Here is a 20,324-nt window from a genome sequence, read left to right as displayed (position 1 = left end):
TTTGGGAAACTAATAATGTCTTGTTTCTTTTTTCTTTTTTTTTTTTTTTTGGTACCAGGGATCAAACTCGGGTCCTTGAGCTTGTGCAGCAGGCAGTGAAACCACTGAGCTAAATCCCCGGTCCAATGTCTTGTTTCTTGATGTAGAAGCCGATTACATATATATTTTCAGTTTGAGAAAATTCATTGATCTGTTCTACTATATGTGCTTTTCTAAGTTTATAGTTTAATTAGAATTACACTGTTAGGTTTATAGAAAATGAGGGATTGAATTTGGGAGCATTTTGAGATTATGAAATCTATAAGATATCCATATAAATATGCTGAGTAAGACAGGTGGTTATATAAATCAGAAATATGAGGGGAAAGGTCTGAAGTAGAGTTAGGAGATTTGAGAATCTTCAACTTCTAGTTGGCAGTTAAGAATACAATCATGCATCTTGTAATAATAGGACTTGTTATGAAAATGTATTATTAGGTTATTAAACCCTATTATTATTAGGTTTTGTTATTGTTGTTTAGTTTTGTTTATTTTGAAACTGAGGATTTATTCAACCCAGGGACCCAGGGCCTTTGAGCACACTAAGCATGTGTTCTACCACTGAGCTGTACCCCACCCTGTTAGGTGATTTTATTTTTATATGGTGCTGAGGATTGAATTTCGGGCCTCGAACATGCTAGGCAAGCTCTGTACCATTAAGGTACATCCCCAGCCTCCATATTTTAAAGAGTAAATATATCGTATTTTACTAGGTATACTTTTTTATGTTAGGAAGACATGATATTAAAAGTATATTTTATTATAGATAAAATAATTTTTAGCAAGTAAATGTACATAAATATACAAATCAGTAACATATTTTTTTATTGTGTACTGAACATAACCATATGCAACTAGTAGCACAGATTTTTTTTTTTTTGTACCGGGGATCTAACTCGGGAACTTGCATGTGCCCGACAGGCAAGGTGCAACCTTTATTTATACAGGCATTGCCACCAATGCATTTAACATTGCATTGCGCTAAGGCCAGATAAGTAAGGCATCACTGAGGAATTTTTTGCCTTCACTATAATTTTCTGGAACCATCATTGACCAAAAAGTCACTGTGTGGTACATGACTGTAGAGTAAATTAAATCTCTCTTGGCTGGTATATGGAGAGGGAAGGTGTCTGAAGACAGAACTTTGAGAGATACCAAAGTTTAAGGGGCTGACAGAAAAGTTGTCATGGACTGAATCTTGCTGAAAATCAGCAAGAGGAACCAACATGTAACAACAGGAAGTTTGACTGTTTTGACATGGAGCCAGGAGATGAAAAAGGAAGTGGTGATTAGTTAAATGTTTGTAGACAAGATTTTTAAATTTTCTGTTGTGTTTGACATTTTAAAGGTCACTTGTGGCTGTTGAACTAACTAAGTGTTCAGGCTTTGGAGTGAGGGATATTTAATGTCTCCATTCTCACTATCTGTGTGACTTTTAAGTCTCAGTTTGCCCCTCCCTATAAAATTAGTGGTACTTGCCACTTCAAGTTGTATGAAAATCAAATGAAAGAAAGCATGCAGAATCAGCACAGAGGCTGAGTCATAGTAAACACTGAATAAATGGAAGCTATGAATATGAAAATAGTTTCAAGAGTTCTGATTATAGTGAGTTGAATGAAAGTAAAATGACTTTTTTGAGAACTATAGATGAAGAGGAGAAAAAATGAGATCATGTGGCAACTAATAGTAGATAGGGCCTTAATGGAGGTTTTTATTTTAGGAGGGAAACCAGAATAAGGAAAAATGACTATAAGAGGAAGGAAACAAATAATGAAAGTGGTGGTGGGGAAAGGAGAATAACTGGCTGGTTTCTCACTTTTATTCCAGGATATCTTTTGCATTTCCTCTGATTTCCTATTTCCAACCTAAACTGCATGTTTTAGTCTTTCTTACTTTCTTTGCACACTGAGAACAGTATAGGTGGATACCGAATAAGAATTATTATTATCAGTCGGGCAAGGTGCTGTCCTATAATCCAAGCACATGGCAGACAGAGGCAGGATGCTTGCATGTTCTTGGGCTACATAGTAAATTCCATGCTAGCTTGGGTTTACAGGTAGTATCTTTAAAAAAAAAATCATGTTGAACATGACCAGCACAAGAATAATAAGGAAAAAATAGTTCTATAACATTTTCTGTCATCACATCTAGTTATCTAGTTTATCAAATTAATAACCAGATCCAATTTATTCTTCTACAATAAAATATGACATATTTACTCTTCAGCCACAGTGCTGTGGCCCTAGATTATACTTTTGTTGTTTAGTTTTATTTTGAGACGGGGTCTCGGTATATTGTCCATGCTGGCCTTGAATTTGTGATCCTCCTGCCTCAGCCTTTTAGGTACCTTGGACCTTAGTACTTGGAATTACAGGCATGTGCCACCACACCCAACTAGATTACACTCTTCATCTATCACCTGAATTGTTTCTCTGCCTTCTACTTCACTTCCTTCTAATCATATTATCCCCATGTTTAAAATTCTTATACCTTAATCTTGCTGGGGTTTTTGATTCATTAAAAAATAAAACATAAAAATAAAATATTAAAAACATTTCTGTTATTCATTAAACATTTGCTGCCAGACAGGGATTTTTTTTTTTTAAATTCCTACCCTATGGAGCTTAAAAACTGACTTTAAAATAAGTTAACTCTTTGCATGTCATAGAAAGTCTTTTGTGATCATCATCTTGTATAGTTTCCCACTTGTTTGTCTCCTCCTTTTGCAGCATTATGTTCTGGTAATTTTTAAGAATTTATTTTTTTTATTAGTATATGTTTGCAGTTCATGCTGTTTATAGTCATCTTGGGGAGTGGTTACATGTACAGCTTGTTTCTTCTTTTTTTTTTTTAAATCCTCTTCACCTCCCCTCCTTTCCTCCTCCAATTCCCCTACCCCATTTTTCATTCTTGTTGATATTATTAATCTTAGCTCATGTTATGGCATATAATGTTTACATTAATTGTGGTTATTAGGTTGCTGTAAATGGCATACATATCATTATTCAACTTATTTCCCCTTTCCCTCTTTTGTTTTTGTTTTGTTGTTGTTTTTCAGTACCTCGAACTCAGGACCTTGTGGTTGCAAGGCAGGCGTGACGCCACTGAGCTAAATCCCTGGCCTTTTTCCTTCCCCTCTTCCTTGCTTCTCATGCTTTTTTCCTTTGGATTGCTTTCTTAAGAAAGATCCATCATCCACTTGTCCCCTTCTATCCATCCTTTATTGTTCTCCTTGTTTGTACTTTGGCTCAATCAAATGAGAGATAGCATGCAGTATTTAAACTTGTATGTCTGGTTTATTTTGCTCAACATTATATTTTCCAGGTGCATCCTACAAATGTCTCAAATCTTTGTTCTTTATAGCAGTGTAGTATTCCATTATATATAGATACCACATTGTTTTAATCCAGTCATCTGGTAATGGGTATACAGCCTGACAAATTTAGCAATTACATTGTGCTGTATAAACATTGGTATGTATGTACCACTATAATATGGAAGATATCTAGGAGGGGGGATTGCTGGGTCATATGGAATTTCTAATTTCAGTTCTTTGAGAAATCTCCATACTGATTTCCATAATGACTGTACTAGGTACATTCCCACCAACAATGAAAAAGTGTTCCTTTTTCACCACAGCCTTGTCAGCACTTATTATTGTTTGATTTCTTAATGATTGCTATTTTTTGTGGAGTAAGATGGAATCTTAGCATTGTTTTAATTTGTATTTCTATAATGACCAGAGATGTTGAGCATTTTTTCATATATCTGTTGACTATTTGTATGTCTTCCTCTGTGAAGTGTCTGTTCATTTCTCTTGCCCATTTCTTCACTGGATCGTTAATTTTAGGTAGTTTAATCTTTTTACTTCTTTCTCTACCCTAGATATTAGTCCTCTGAGGAGTTGCTGGCAAAAAGTTTTTCCCATTCTGTAGGTTGTTTCTTCACCCTACTGATTGATTCTTTTGCTATACAGAAGCTTTTTAGTCTCATATAATCAATTTCATTTGTTGATTCTTGCTATTTCTTGTGCGATTGAGGTTCTGTTTAGAATATCTTTTCCTACACCTTTATCTTCAAGTGTTTCATCTATTTTATCTTTCAGTAGGTTTAATGTTTCTGTTTTAATGCTTAGATCTTTATTCACTTTGATTTTAATTTAGTATATGGTGAGAGACGGGTCCAGTTTCAATCTTCTGCACACAGATAACCAGTTTTCCCAGCATCACTTGTTGAATAGGCTGTCTCTCCTCCGACATATGCTTTCAGTCCCTTTGTTGAAGATCAAATAGTTGAATGTGTCTGGGGAAGTTTCTGTATCCTCAGTTCTGATCCACTGATCCATCTATCTGTTTTTGTCCCAGTACCATGCCAATTTTATCACTATTGCTTTGTAGTATAGGCTGAGGTATTGCTATGCCTCCCAGCATTGCTCTTGTTTCCCAAAATTGCTTTTGCTATCCTGAGTCTCTTCTGGTTCCATATGTATTTTAGGATTGTTTTTTCCAGATCTGTAAAATATGCTGTTGGTATTTTTGATTGAGACTGCATTGAATCTGTATAATAGTTGTGGGAGCATGGCCTGTCATATTATTAGCACTCCACTTTTTCCTTACTCTTCTGGAATGTACCCTCCATTTTCTTTCACTACGTGTTAACTCCACTTCATCATTCAGTTGCTGTCTCAAATTTCACTTTTTCTGTAATGCCTCCTTTAATCTTTAAACATAAACATTACTTTTTTTATGTCCACATTGCATTCTGTGCTAACATCCACATTTACATTTTAGCTGTGATCATGGTCTAATTCTGATACTTTAAGGTTAAAGGCATGTCACTTTATCTTTAATTTTTAAAACCTATGAAAGTACTAGACATACAGTAATTAGAAATAGTTTTCATTAGTTGAGAAATTACTATAGGTCAGGTCTGCTAATAGATACTGTATTTGTCAGCAACAAAAACAAAAGAAAACATACACACAAAAATAAAACTGAGATTAAACAATTTATAGGTAGAAAAGATTTATTTTGGCCAATAGTTTCAGAGGTTTCATTTCGGTCAGAGGTAGTCACTGCTCCATTTCTTTAGTATGTGGCAGGGGAGAATATCATGGTTGGGCATGTAAAGGAGGCTGCTTATTATCTCTTGGCATCTAGGAAACAAACAGAGGGATACAAAAGTGTCAGTGTCTCAGTATCCCCTTTAAAGGCAGACTGCTAATGACCTACCTTCCTTCTGCTGGACCTCATTTCCTAGAATTTCTACCACCTTCCAATAGCACCATTATCTGGGTACTAAGCCTTCAACACATGAGCCATTAGGGGACATTTAAGATCCAAACTGTACCACATATATCATCCGAATTAATTCTCAATGACAAGGGAGGTAGCTGCTGTAATGTCCTTATTTTCCAAAGAGGGAAACTAAAGTCAAAAGAAATTAAGTAATTTGTCCACTGTCTCACAGATGGTGGATTCAAGGTTTAAATCTCTGACCTTGTGATTTCGAAGTACATGCTTTTAACTTGTTTAGTTCTCCCACCTTAGTAAATATTGGTGAAAGAATTCTGATATCTACACCATACTTGAAAATATTTGGGGGGAGTTTTCAGGTTTTAGAATATAGATACCTCAAATAGAATTTTTCTGATTAGGAATTAGCATGGTTTAAGATTAATATGGTGCTCTAAGAATAACGGTATTGTTGGCACATAAGGAAATGTAGGAGCACTGTACTTATATCCCTCATAAAGAAAACACTCATACTTTTTTAGTTTAGGTATTTGATATGTATTTGTATACTATATACAAATATTTACATAACAAACAGTCATAAACATACTTAGGATTCAGAGGAATACAGAAACATTTCTTACTCTTAAATAAGGGAGCAATTAGTAGGGCAGAAAGAAAAAGAACCTTTTTCTTTTTTTTTAAGATGGTCTTGCCAGTTTGCCCAGGCTGGGCTCAAACTTGTGATCCTCCTGCCTCAGCTTCCCACAGTACTGGGATTACAGGCACCACCATGCCTGGTAGAAGTAGGAGTATGGGTAATCAAATAGAAGTGGAATTTTGATTTGATGAGAGGTAAAAGGGAAAAATAGCCTTTATTCCAAATCTATAAAATAATAAAATTTATTATTTTTATTAGTACTATAGTTTCATCACTTGAAATTTTTCCCATGAAAAGTATATCTTGAACCTAAAAAACAAGTGATATGAATTGACTTTTTTTTAGCACTCATGATTGAACCCAGGGCCTCCCCTTTTCTTACCTTTTTTTTTTTTGTGGTACAGTGTATCAAACTCAGGACCTTGCGCTTGTGAGGCTGGTGTGGTGCCACTGAGCTAAATCCCCAGCCCCCCCTTTTCTTACTCTTTATTTGAGACAGGCTTTTGCCAAATTGCCCAGTCTGGGGTTGAATTTTTGGGTTTTGTGGGTTTTTTTGGTGTACTGGGGTTCAAACTCGGGACCTTGTGCTTTGCGAGACAGTCAGCAGAACCACTGAGCTAAATCCCCAGCCCTGGGCTTGAATTTTTAATCCTCCTGCTTCAGCCTCTTGGAGTGCTGGGATTTCAAGAGCGTGTTACTCCATCTAGTTTTGGCTGCATTTCCGTATTTATAAATACATTAACTGAAGTATTGCTTTGTGTTCAGTTGTTAGAATAAAGTTAATATTTTGAAACTATTGTGGATTTTAGGATAATTGACATCTCTGGTTGGACATACAAATGATATAAAATAGTAGAAAGTTTGTAATGGTAATCTTAATTTGACCAAAAATGGGAGAAATATAAAGAGTTCTTAACATTGACACTTTTCCTCTTAAAACAGCAAACTCATTATAACACTGGGTAAGAAACAAAAAAGAAAGAATGATTCTTCAGATGAAATATCTGATGCAGAGCAGATGCCACAGCATGCATTCAAAGATCAAGATTCTCAAGTGAGTATTAATATCTTCTGAGAAATAAAACACTGTTAGAATTATTTAGGTAGCATAATATTGCTTATGAATATTTACATTGTAGTTTAGTAATAAAAATACATTTGTGTGTTAGAATTTATAGGACAGCATTGTTATATTATGTATGCTCCTAGTAGTATTATCATAAAATATTAGATATGGGAGGAAGTTTATGTATCCTCTCCAAACCCCTTGTTTTTTAGATAGTGAATTGAAAACTATGAGAGGTTAAGTAAATAATACAAAGTCGCTGATGACTTTTAAGAGTGATATTCTGTACTTAAGGAGTGCTTTTGAATTTACTTAATGACAGAAATAGTAATTTTTAAAATATATAAATGACAAAGCAGATGGATTAAATCATCCTAGAGATAGTTTCTTTGGTCTGCTTCTGTTGAAGAAAAGCTAACTGATGATATTAAAAAAAATCCCCTGACATAGACATGAATATTGTACGTTTTCACTTTTAAAAATAGGTAACATTCTAAATAATCCTATGAAGGTAAAAATATAAATATTTAGTGAAGGTCATAATAATTCAGGCCACCCTCTGCTTTCTAATATTTAAAATACTACTGTAGGCCGTAGGGGTGGTGGCAGTTGTTGAATTATGGGGCCAGAAAGCCCCTGAATGGCCTTTCTTCTTCCTTATGCAGCTTCTTATCCAATGGGAGAGTAGTGGCTCAAGGCTCCTGGGCTGCTGCAAGAGTTGAGGTAAGGGCAGTGATCGAAGCTCCTAATATTATATGGCCTGGCTTTTTCTTCATATGTTATCTTTAACTTAGGCAAACTTATATTTAACTTATTCAATATGAGAGAATTTAGTTTAATTTTTACTTAAATAATGCTGGCCATTTTTCTATTATGTAATTACCAAACAATGAAATGATAGTATAGGTAAACGTGTACATTTCTTCCATGCTTTTCACTGTAGTATTAGATTGCTTTGACAAGTGTGTTGCTTCAACACTAAAAAAAGGGAGGGGGGAATATTTTCTAAGAATCAATTATAAGGCTATACTGTTAATATTTGTGTCACTGTATAAATGACAGAAAGGTCCAGGTAACTTTCAGCCACAACAGTGGATGTCAAGATTTGAATGCTTGAAAACAAATTAAAGTTTGGAATCAGGAGGAAATCTAGACTGTGAATATATTAATGTCCCTGCAGCAGATTATAGTAGAATCAGTATAGGAAACAAGTGATATTAGTCACTTAAAAGTATAATTCATCTGACTTCTTTATCCAAAATGGTGTGAGCTAATCTGTAGACTCTGGTAAAACATAAGAAAAAAGCTAGAAATAAGAATAGAAGACAGTTCAATCCCCAGTACGCCATCCCCCCGCCAAAAAAGAATAGAAAACAGAATTTGTCGTGATTTTAAATTGTTGTTTGAAAAACATTATGGAGGAAGACAGACAAAAAAAAAGTAGCCAAATATCTGGGCATGAGATTACTTTTTTATATCTTTAAACTAGTAGACATATGAGACAGAAAGATAACTGATGAGAGTGACATCTTACTTGGCTTTTCCTAATTTTTTACTATATATTTTAGTGAAATATAATTTATTATGGATAAATTACTATCTTAATTCACTGAGTTTTAATAAAGTTTTCACAGGATGAGGGAATAGTTTACAATAAGTGGTCCTCATTCTTTTTATTGTTTGTGTTTTAGTACTGAGATTGAACCCAGGGCTCTCACATGCTATGTGTACACTCTACCACAAAACTATATCCCCACCTTTTGTAAATTTGACTTTGAAACAGGGTCTCATTAAGTTGCCCAAGCTGACCTTGAATTTGTAATCCTCCTTCCTCACCCTACCAAGTGTCTAGGATTACAAATTTGAGCCACCATGCCCTGCAAATGTCCTTCATTTTGTCTTTTGAAGAATGACCTGAGTGTACACTTTTGTGATCTTAATTTTTCAGGGCACTCATTTCCTACTTACTAAAGACTAAATGAGATATTTAAAAGTACTAATAAATACACAGAAAAAAATGGAAGAGAAAAGGAAACTATAAGTGAAAACATCTAGTTCCCTTCTGAAAATCAATGAATTATTCTTATTTTTAGACTTCATTATTTAGAAGTTACACATGATGAGACATAATGCATAATTGTCTCAGTACTTATTAAACCATTCTTGAACATTAAAAGATATGGAATAGAATTCTAAACATTCTTTTAGCCAGGATTGTAGAATCCATCCCCACTACCTGAATAATAAATGTGGGAAATTACATTTCTCATAGTCCTTTTATAATTACAAAAATTTAAAATGTTACTTTGACATTTGAAAATGTTGATTTTCTTCCTGGCAAAAGATGATTACCCACCAAAAACCAAAGGCAAACTAAACAAAATTGGGTCTAGGGTGTAACTTAGTGGTAGACAGCTTACCTATCATGCATTTGATCCGTAGCACTCCCCATCCTCCCCAAAAAAGACTATAACTACATGGTGATCCATCCTAAAGTACAGTGGAGTTGACCACTGCATTGGGCTGATCTTGTTGCTTTTTTGTCTCAATATTGCACTACTCATGAGAGAAAGGCACGGAGGCCTCATGTTACAAAGGCCCTTTCTTCAACCTTGTTAGATACAGTTAACAATTTGCCCTCACACTACTACTCAAAAATATGACTCAGCCATTTTGGTCATGGCTATGGAAGTAAAGAAAGGCCTGCCAAATAGAAGACATTGGGAAAAATTAAAAGAACATGTGAGTTACTTTGCTAGTTCCATTTCTGGGGAGTTTCAAGTGAGATAATAAATATACAGAAAATAATGGAAGAGAAAAGGAAGAAAAGATCGATTTGCTAAATATTAAACAATAGAAGAGTGAGCTGGGATCCCAGTGAGATTTTAGAGAAATGAGGAGAAGAAAACTTAAATCCCATAGGAATTTCAGAACAGCCTGACCTGTTGATATTATAGCAGGAATATCAAATGTTACGTATATAACTTGTTTTTGTCTTTATTTTTGCCTGTTCTGGGGATTGAACCTAGTAACTATTTTATTTTCAATTGTCCTTGAAATAAAAACTTGTAAAACAAATATTAGATATCTAGTGAGGTAAGTAAAACCATCTATTTTTGGTATGTGATTTAAAATTACTTAGATTATTTAAAAATAAAGTTGCTACATGTAATACTTGTTAAAAGACTTCTGTCTTATGATAGTATTTTTTTTATTTTTAGGAAAGCTATTAGAATTAGAAACACTGTTCCTTCATTTAAATTTGATTGTTTGGTAGGTTTAAAAATTATTATATGTATTTCTTTTAAAACATTTTATCCTACTTTAAAGAGTTTAACATGTTTTGGCAAGTATTTTTTTTTTTTAATTTAACCTCTAAGTGATTATGTAACTAATATTTATCTGATATACTTTTTTTTAGATTTGGGGCATAATAGGTGAAAGTATTTGTAGTTTAAATATGTATTGCCCAAAATGTGAAATACTTAAATAAAACAAATAACTTCTTCAATCTTTGTAACAAGTTTTTAAAGAAAAGTAATACAGCAGTAAGGGTATTACTAATAAAATATACTTTGCCCAAGCTATGAAATCATTTTTTAAAAGGAGAGAAATCTTTTTATTCTTAAAATTTGTAAAGAAAGATGATAAAGGTGTTACTAACCTTTGATATTAGAAATTAAAGGAAAGTAAACTCAGGAAGACTGCAAACCTGTGATGTGGGCTAATTATAATCTTCCTTTAATTAAACAGAAAAATAAGAGAAGATGAGTGTTGAGTATGATTTTGAAAAATTTAATGTAAAAAAATTGCCAACTTCATGACTAATATTTTTTAAATATTTATTTTAAAGACTTTAAATTATTTTTAAGATATATAAATCTGATCCTTATGGTTCATTACAGAAAAGAAGATCAAATCGACAAATTAAAAGGAAAAAATATGCAGAAGATGGAGAAGGGAAACAATCTGAAGAAGAGGTTAAAGGCTCAATGAAAATAAAAAAGAATTCAGCTCCTTTACCTGGTGAACAGCCTTTACAATTATTTGTGGTAAGATATATTCAGGATTATAGATACTATATATATATATATATATATATATATATATATATATTTTTTTTTTTTTTTTTTTTTTTTTTTTTTTTTTAAATGTTTTGAGACAGGGTCTCACTACATAGTCCAAGCTGGCCTCAAACTGGAGGCAGTCCTCCTGGCTCCGGCTCCCAATGCTGGGATTACAGATGTGTGCCATCATGCCCAGCCCTGACTAAAAACATAAATTATTTAAAATACCAGGAATTCAGACTTCTCTTTGTTTTCCTTATCCAAAGTGGCATCACATTTCTACCTCCTAAAATTACTCATATAATTCCCTACACTCTTCCAAATTGTCTGTTTGGCAGAATAGTTTGAAATTATATTTGAATATTTTGAAAATAGAAGCTCTAATCCCATTACCTTTTCTGCTGAAAACTCCTCCAAATGTCAAATAATAGTGAGTAAAGAACATGCTTTGAATTTTCTATCTCTGCTCTATAAGTGCTCAGTCCTGTGCCCTATAATACTGTTGCCTGTGTGCCACTCTTACTTGCATTATGAGCCAAACACTCAGCCACTACCTGAGTGAGTTGAAACTTTAGGCAAGCTCTTACCCTGTCTTATATGTGAGTTAGTTTACTCATTCATACAGTGGAGGTAATAACAGATATTGTTAATATCTATGTAGTTAACATATGCAAATCAGTTAAGATATAGTGCCTACCACATTAAAAAGCACAGTATGTTTAGTATAATCATGATGCAAATGATGACAAGGACACTTACAACAATGATCTTATTTTTCCTATAGTTTATCTTCCTAATGTTTTATGTAGTGTGCAGTATGTGTACTAAATAAATGTTTTTGAGTTTTAGTGTATTCATAAACATCCAAAATAGCAAGTAAAAAATACTTCAGAATGTATTATGTCATGTATTTCTTTCCCTTCCTCTGTTAGGAGAATCCAAGTGAAGAAGATGCTGCAATTGTAGACAAGATATTATCTTCTAGAATTGTAAAAAAGGAAGTGAGTAATGGTACATTACATTTTTTACTATGTTCCATGTCCTGTTTAAGAGTTACAATTATTAATTTTATTTTTGTAGATAACACCTGGAGTGATGATTGATATAGAAGAATTTTTTGTAAAATACAAGAATTAGTAAGTATTTGAGTTCCAAAGAATTGCAAAGGTATTTAATTAAATATAATATAGTATATTTAGTATATAAATATATTTATAATTATGATTTTCGTTTATCTGCATTTTAATAATTTTTGTTATTTATAATTGCATGAGCTTAAAAAAGTGCAAAGGCTCTGAAAATCTTTCATGTTAAGATTGAATTTTTAAAAAAATACTAATTATTAAAGTCAAAATACAAGAATCTTATAAATGCTGTACACTTTTATAAATTATAGACATTACTCGTTGTAAATTCATGTTGAAATTTTCAGATTTTATTGTAGGAAATTTCTGATCTTAAGTTGCTGAACCAGATTTAGCCAAATATGGTGGCAACTGCCTCTGGCTGAGGTTGGAGGATCACAAATTCCAGCCAAGCCTGGGAAATGTATTGACTTAGTGAGATCCTGTCTCAAAATAAAAAATTAAAAAAATAGGGCCAGGGATTTAGCTCAGTGGTTCCGCCACCTGCCTCGCAAGTACAAGAACCTGAGTTCGATCCCTGGTACCAAAAAATAAATAAATAAAAATTTTAAAATGTCCAGGAATATAATTCAGTGCAAAGTCCTTGGGTTTAGTCCTCAGTGCCCCCCCCCCAAAAAGTGAATTCATAGGAGTCACTGATTGTGAGAAAACATTATTTTTTGTTATTTTCCAACTTTTCTTGATACTTTAGTGAAAGCTTTTAAATAGAATTACATTGATTTCAAAACAGGTTATCTTTCTGGTCATGACAAAACACTTATGAAAAATAAGAGATACACTACATCTTGCTCTTATACTTGGTCAATTTACCCTTCTGTTAAGAGATGGCAAGTTGTAGACTCTTGGGCTACAATCTCCTTAGGATATAGTGGTCACAGTGACTTTATTTTAGAAATTTTATGATGTCTACTGAAATTAAATGAAGTGATGAACTACCTGTTTGTAACATTGAGGTCATATTTTGTATTGGGTATTATAATTAAAAATAGATGTTAAATATGACTATTTCATTCTAATATATTGCTTTTATGAAAATTTTAGCTCCTATCTTCATTGTGAATGGGCTACAGAGCAGCAACTTTTGAAAGATAAAAGGATCCAGCAGAAAATCAAACGATTCAAATTGAGACAAGCACAAAGAGCACATTTTTTTGCAGATGTAAGAAAAAATAAGATAATTTTGAATTCTATCAATATATAGTATTATTTATCAGAATTTTAAGAATTACTTTAAATCTTAAACTTCCAATGTTAATATTTGAATGTAAATGCTATCTATATACAGTATTTTCTCTTCCCAAAGTTAGCTTGGAAACTACCTGAAACAATGACCTTGGTAATTCAGAATGGTAGATGTGCTTGTATTTTAAATTAACATGTTTCAGTACTTAGAGTTGAATGTATGTTAACATCACAAAGAATTTATCAACGAGTTCTCAGGTAAAGAAAGTGATATTGTGCCAAATAATTTTTTCATCAAATACATTGCATATTTTCCACACCAGCCTTGTGTGTGAGAATCAAACATCATTTTAAAAACTCATTTTCCTTTCTGTGCCCAACTAAATTTGATCTGATGTTCTTTCACGGTCTAATATTTTAAATTAGTTATGTTTTTAGAACAGTTTTAAGTTTATCTAAATTTTTTTAAGTTAGGAAAATTTGAATATTTTCAACAAAAGAATTACAAAAACTGTATAAATTTCCACGTAAATTTTACATTGATTTTCCAAATGTTAACATTTTGCCATATTTGCTTTTCCTTCCTTTTGCAATACTAAGGATTGAGCCCAGGTTGGCCTTTTACATGCTAAACAAGTGTGCTACCACTGAGCTACATCCCCAGCACTTCTTAAATTTTTTTTTTTTGACACAGGGTCTGGCTAAATTACCCAGGCTGGCTTCAAACTTGGGATCCTCCCACCTCAGCCTCCTGAGTAGCTAGGATTAAAGGTGTGTGCCACCACGCCTGGCTCGTATTTGCTTTATCATCTGTATTCATTCTGTATGCCTTAATTGCCCTCCCCATGGTTGTCCAGCACACACATTTTTTTCTGAACCATTTGAATGTACATTGCAAATGCTTCAGTATTTATTTTCTGAAACCAAATACATTTTCTTACATATAAATAGAATCAACATTGATTTTGTACTATTATCTCATTTGTAGACCTCAATATTTTACTAATTGTTCCAGTAGAATTTTTATAGCAAAAAATGTGTGTGTGTGTGTGTTTGTATTTCTCTTTTCCAGAATTCATCTCAGCATCAAATGTTGATTTCGTTATTGTGTCTTTTTTAATGTTTGTTTTTCATTTTTTGAACATTTTTTAGGAGTATACAGGTCATTCACTTTGTAGAATGTCTCTCTTTGAGATTATGTTATTTCCTCATTCATGCTATCTATTTTTTATAAAAAGAATACCACTTAAATGATACTTTATCCTTATCAGTTAATCGTATCAGGTGGTACATCATACCTGTTTGCCCCATAGTTTTGTATTGAACCAATAGGTAGTTAAATTGATCACTAAATTAAGATGGTACCTACCAGATTATTTATCATGAAATTATTGGTGTTTCTTTTGTGATTAAAACTACCTCAAAAATGCAATGATTCTAATGAACTATTTATTTATGAGTGCTCAGAGGACCTCCCATGCCTCAACAATATTTTACTTGTTCATTCTGTTTCAAATTTCCTAATAAGCTGAAGATTTTAGAATAATTTAGGTAAGGGTTAAGATTGTGTAGCTCAGTAATAGACCACTTGCCTAACAGATGCAAAAGGCCTTGGGTTCTAACCCTAGCCCTACTAATACAAGAAGTTTTTAATATGAAGAAGTAGTTTATAATGTTTAGTTTTTCATGAAGATTAATTTCCTCTCTTGACTCAAGTACAACTTAAATAAAAGCTATGTAAATCTTTTATTTTGCTTTAAGTGTTAAAATTTCTTCCTTTTTTTTGAGTTTTTGATATTTGATAAAGATTGTATAAATAGTGATCCAAAAATACAGTTAATGTTTAAATTTTTTTAAAAAATTATTGCAGCAAAACACACATGGCCATTAATTCCTCTCAAAATACTGTATTTGCTATTTTCTAAAGCAGTTCTGGAAGTCCTCTTTCATGAGTGTCTTTATGTGTTGTGATAGAAAATATAGTGGATGCTGGTGCTGAAAACCTTCCAATAAAAAGGCAGGCTTATCAAAACATTATTGTTCGTCTTCATTCATTGGATTTGGCACTGTGCGACTTCTAGAATATCTTATTTGAATAGTTTTATTATTTATAATGTTCATAATTTCCTAAATGTCTTTAGCGATTAAGCTGTAAGAATTCCACTTATTAGAAATGTAATTGGAATCAAACTGATGTGTTTGTTCTGTAGTGAAACACTAGTAAATATATCTTTATTTCTGTCTTTCCACTTTGTCATATATTAATTAAGTTACTTTTTAATTTAGATGGAAGAAGAACCGTTTAACCCAGACTACGTCGAAGTAGACAGAATATTAGAAGTCTCTTTATGTGAAGATAAGGACACTGGGGAGGTAAATATTTCAGAAAAATATTTTTTAATTAATAAAAACCCAAAATCTTCCAAATATTAAATTTTTACAAATTGTAGTCTGAAAATACTAAAAAATCCTGAATTTGTTGTTTTTTGATATAGGTTACTGTATTTAAACTCTTTGTAACAATTCTCTATTTAAAATACTTCTTACTACTCTCTTTCAAATTGATAAAACAAAAAAAATGTTTTGCAGCCTGTTATTTACTACTTAGTAAAGTGGTGCTCATTACCATATGAAGATAGTACGTGGGAACTAAAAGAAGATGTAGATCTTGCAAAAATAGAAGAATTTGAACAACTGCAAGCTTCAAGGCCTGACACAAGACATTTGGTAAGAACCTATCATAGACAGCTTCATAAAAATCTTTACATTTTGTTATTTAGTAGGATTAATGTGAACTATAGTTTTTGGTTGGGGGTGTGTGTGTGTGTGTGTGTGTGGTGCTGGGAATTAAACCCAGGGCTTCAAGCATGCTGACACACATTCTGTCACTGAGCTACATTCATAGCCCTAACTTTGAATTTTTAACTTAGTTTTTGGTACCAAATTCTGTATTTTATTTAACTGCTACATAATGGCACATGTATATTAATTTAGCTACTCTGTTATGAGAAATTGGCTTTTTCTGCTATCATAAACAGTGATACATTAAACATTAAGCCCTTGTAACAGTTTCTATGAGACAAATTAGAAATATAATTGCTTAGTCAGAATGCATTATGTATTTCCTTGATAAGTATTGATAAATATTTCCTTCCACATTACCCCTAGAAAAGTTGTTTCACTTAACAGTTCTACCTCATTTCTGAATTTAAAATTTTCCTCATCTCTTTCAAATCATTTATGTAAATCTATTAGTTCCAGCTTTACTGTAGTGTTGTCAATTCTCCACTCAAGGAAAAAATGTATCTGTATTTTTTTTATTTCTATAAACCAGTTATTTCTCCCAAAATTACATAAAATTTATCTACTTCCATAGTAGCTTTTTTCCCCCCTCCTTCAGTGCTGGAGATTGAACCTTAGGTTCTACAAATGCTAGGTAAGTGTTCTGTCACTGAGCTGGGTCCTCAGCTCCAGAGTAGCTTTATTTTTTGGAAGAACTTTTTATGTAGAATATTATTAGAGATAATTAGAAATACTAATATTTTATTGATAACATCCTTATCCCACCCCCAATCCTCTTGAATACATTACTGATTTTTTTTTTTTTTTTGGTACCAGGGACCGAACTCAGGACTTTGCACTTGCGAGGCAGGCGGCAGAACCTCTGAACTAAATCCTCAGCCCTCATTATTGTTTTTATAGTCTACTGGTTCCAAGGCAGGGCAGCATGTCAGAAGAGAAATAATTCATGGCAGGGCAGGCAGGAAGCAGCAACCATCCTTCTTCTTAACATTTTTATTCCAACCAGGCCCTAAGCCTATTCGTTGGTGCAACCCATACCAAGGGCGGGTCTTCCCTCTTCAGTAAATCCACCATCCACATCCAGAACTGTGCCAATCCCGTCAGTGCACTAATTCAGTTAACTCACATCAGTGACCTATATCTCACATCTGTGATCCACCCACTTCCCTTAAAACTCCCACCTAGGAGCACATGAAGCTTTGGGAGACATCTAGCTATAAGCCATAATAGCTGTAATGGTAACCTAACCTTTGGCCTCATCAACTAAGCCAATAATGGCGAACCTTGTAGAGATTTCAATGACACAAACAGCCTGCAGCAGCATACATGTCATAGGTTCACCATCACTGAACTAAGCTATTTGTTTAGATCAGTGGTTGTCTATAGAGGTGCGTATCAGAATCTCTTCAAGCTTTTTAAAAATTTGAGATGCTTCAGATACATTGTTTTATCCTTGGTAAATGGAGCTCAACCAATAGAATTAATCACCTTAATAATATAAAATCAATAACTGCTAGTCTGTCATACTTAAATAATGTAGGTGAGTGATCTTTTTACTAGTTTGTTGTTATTATTAAATAAAATAGCATACAAATCATAAGTATTTGTAGACATTCTGTAAATGAAATTTTTCCCTGTCCAACACTAATGAAATTTTCATTATTGTTTTGCTGAAAAGCTTATTTGGGATATTATTTAATATGAAAATTATTCTAAGCAGTAACTAAAATATTATATGTTAGTTATTTTAATGTTAATTTGCTATTATTTAAGAATTGTTTCTTGGGCTGGGACTGTAGCTCAGTAGAAGAGGTCTTCTCTATCATGCGCAAGGCCCTAAATTAAATCTCTAGCACCAACCAAAAAACAAGGTTTTAATAAGCTTGGATGGTATTAGGTAACAGCAGAGCTTTGTAGCCTGCTTTTTCTGTTTGCTCATAGCATGTTTTGTTTTTCATTTATAGTCACCAGACATCTTGCCAGTTTTTAGAATTGTAATTTTGTTCATTAATAAAAATATGTAATTTTAAAGCAGAAAACAATAGGGAATCTTTTACCTACCCCACAGAAACTTATTTATCCTATTGATATCTAGCCCCTGTTACATTTGGGGATAGGACAATATTATTTCTCCACCTATCCAGCCACTTCCAGAGAGTTTTATCTTAGCTAGAGTGAATTCTATTTAGAATAAATTCATGGCAGCTTTTTGTTCCTGTGGAGGAATAGTCATATTTGATTATATATAGCTATATATGTAAGTAAATATATTACTTATAATGTTATTCCTATATGCTTCTAGATTTTTTTTGAAAAAAATACTTTGTACCATGAATATCAAAGTGACATTATGTAAAAAGTGTTACTCACAAATTGTCCTTCCCTGTTCCCGTAGTAGGGGAGAGACTTCCCCCAGAACAGATCCTTTTCCATTGAGTGTTGTGAAGCTAAAAGAATAGTTGCTTTTTAATAGCACAAGTTTATTCACTGGCCAGATAATAATGTACAAACTGGACCCTGACCTCTCATATCAATTTCTCAACCCTTTGAAGTTGAGGAAGCCGTAGATAATAGAATTTCTAAAAATGAGGAATGGCCAGGCGTGGTAGTGCACAGCACTCAGGAGACTAAGGCAGGAAGATCACCGGAAGTTGAAGGTCAGCCTGAACTAAATAGCAAGACCCTGTCTCAAAAAAAAAAAAAAAAAAAAATGAGGTAGCAGGATAGGCTAATAAAGGGGAGGAAGGTTCATGTCTCTTCTGGAAATGATAGAAGAGGTCTTGAAGTTCAGGCAACAACGGCTTTTTTTCCTTGCATGATTCATTCTGGTTAAGGTCATGGCACTCAGGAATGTATCATTTAGTATGCAAACAGAATTATAACAATGGGGTTAGAACAGTGAAATGGGTGTCTTGGATATAGCTGGTTTGAATTGATCTGCTCATCAATAACTCTGGGCCCTGAAACGTAATGATTTTTTTTTTCTTGGTACCGGGGATCAAACTCAGGACCTTGCACTTGTGAGGCAGGCGCGGTGCCACTGAGCTAAATCCCTTGCCCCATAATGATTCTTAAAGATAAGCAAAGGTAGCAGTTGCTAAACGTTCAACCAGGCTGCCTAATTATTTTCCTGGTTAATATGTGTAGTCAATTTAAAAAATATGTCAAGTAGAGGCCACGGATTTAGCTCAGTGGTTCTGGTGCCTGCCTTGCAAGCACAAGGTCCCGAGTTTGATCCCTGGTACCAAATAAATAACTAAAGAAAGAAAGAAAGAAAGAAACATATTATATATATACATATCAAGTAATCTGTTAAGGATCATTCATCCTTTTTGAAAGTAACTTTTTTGAGATTGGAGTGACATAATCGCACACATTTATGTTGTACAGATAGATGAGTTGGACATATGAAACCATCATTATAATCAAGATTATGAACTAGCACTTCAAAATTCTTTTCATGTGTCTTTGTAATCCTTTTCTCCCAAATCTTCTTTCTTTTTATACCACTTACCATTTCCAGGGAGTTAGTAATCTTTATGACACCATCAGTTATTTTCATTTTCTATTATTTTATGTATCCTCTTTTATTGTAATGCCTTTCATAGCCATAAATATTTTGAGATTTATATCATATATCAATAGTTCATACCTTTTTTATTACTGAGAAGTACTGTTCATTCTCCTCTTGATGAGTATTTTTCTTGGCTATTAGAAAAAATTCCTGTGAACATTAGTTTACAAGTGACTTTGCACAAGCTTGTGCTTTCATTTCTCTAGATACAATGAGTACAGTGAATGGTGAGGTCATATGGTAGGTATATGTTTAACTTTTTAAGAAACTACCAAACTTTTTTCTAGTTGGTGATAATATATTACATTATCACCAACAGTATTTACTAGTTCTGTTACTTTCCATCCTTGCCAACGCTTGGTGTGTTCAGTTTTTAAACTTAGTAGTTGTAGGAGGTACATAATGATGTGACATGGTGCCTTCCATTTGCATTTCCCTAGTGATTAATGGTATTGAATGTCTTTTCATATGCCTATTTGCCACTATTATAACTTCTTTAATAAAGTGTTTTTTCAAATATTTTGCCTAATTTTTATCTGACATTTTTAAATTAG

General features: G+C 33.2%; 1 protein-coding gene across 14 annotated transcripts in view; it reads left to right on the top strand.

Moving 5' to 3' along the window:
• Positions 1-20,324, top strand: part of Chd9 (chromodomain helicase DNA binding protein 9) — a 246,276-nt gene that overhangs the window by 140,057 nt on the left and 85,895 nt on the right. For 13 of the 14 annotated variants that reach the window (XM_013073316.3, XM_021260909.2, XM_021260908.2 and 10 more), the window contains 7 exons: positions 6,877-6,988; positions 10,906-11,052; positions 12,000-12,068; positions 12,148-12,203; positions 13,254-13,371; positions 15,681-15,767; positions 15,984-16,121. In XM_013073316.3, coding sequence (XP_012928770.2) covers positions 6,877-6,988; positions 10,906-11,052; positions 12,000-12,068; positions 12,148-12,203; positions 13,254-13,371; positions 15,681-15,767; positions 15,984-16,121 — 727 coding nt within the window. Of the gene's footprint in view, positions 1-6,876; positions 6,989-7,668; positions 7,724-10,905; positions 11,053-11,999; positions 12,069-12,147; positions 12,204-13,253; positions 13,372-15,680; positions 15,768-15,983; positions 16,122-20,324 lie in introns of those variants that run through there. The other variant, XM_087206562.1, reaches the window with a different exon arrangement.

Source organism: Heterocephalus glaber, unplaced genomic scaffold (genome assembly GCF_053883595.1).
Source record: "Heterocephalus glaber isolate CG9 unplaced genomic scaffold, H.glaber_assembly_v1.0 deba00000071, whole genome shotgun sequence".
Taxonomy (NCBI): Eukaryota; Metazoa; Chordata; class Mammalia; order Rodentia; family Bathyergidae; genus Heterocephalus; species Heterocephalus glaber.
Note: the sequence above shows the minus strand (reverse complement) of the source record. Positions and strands in the feature narration are given on the sequence as shown.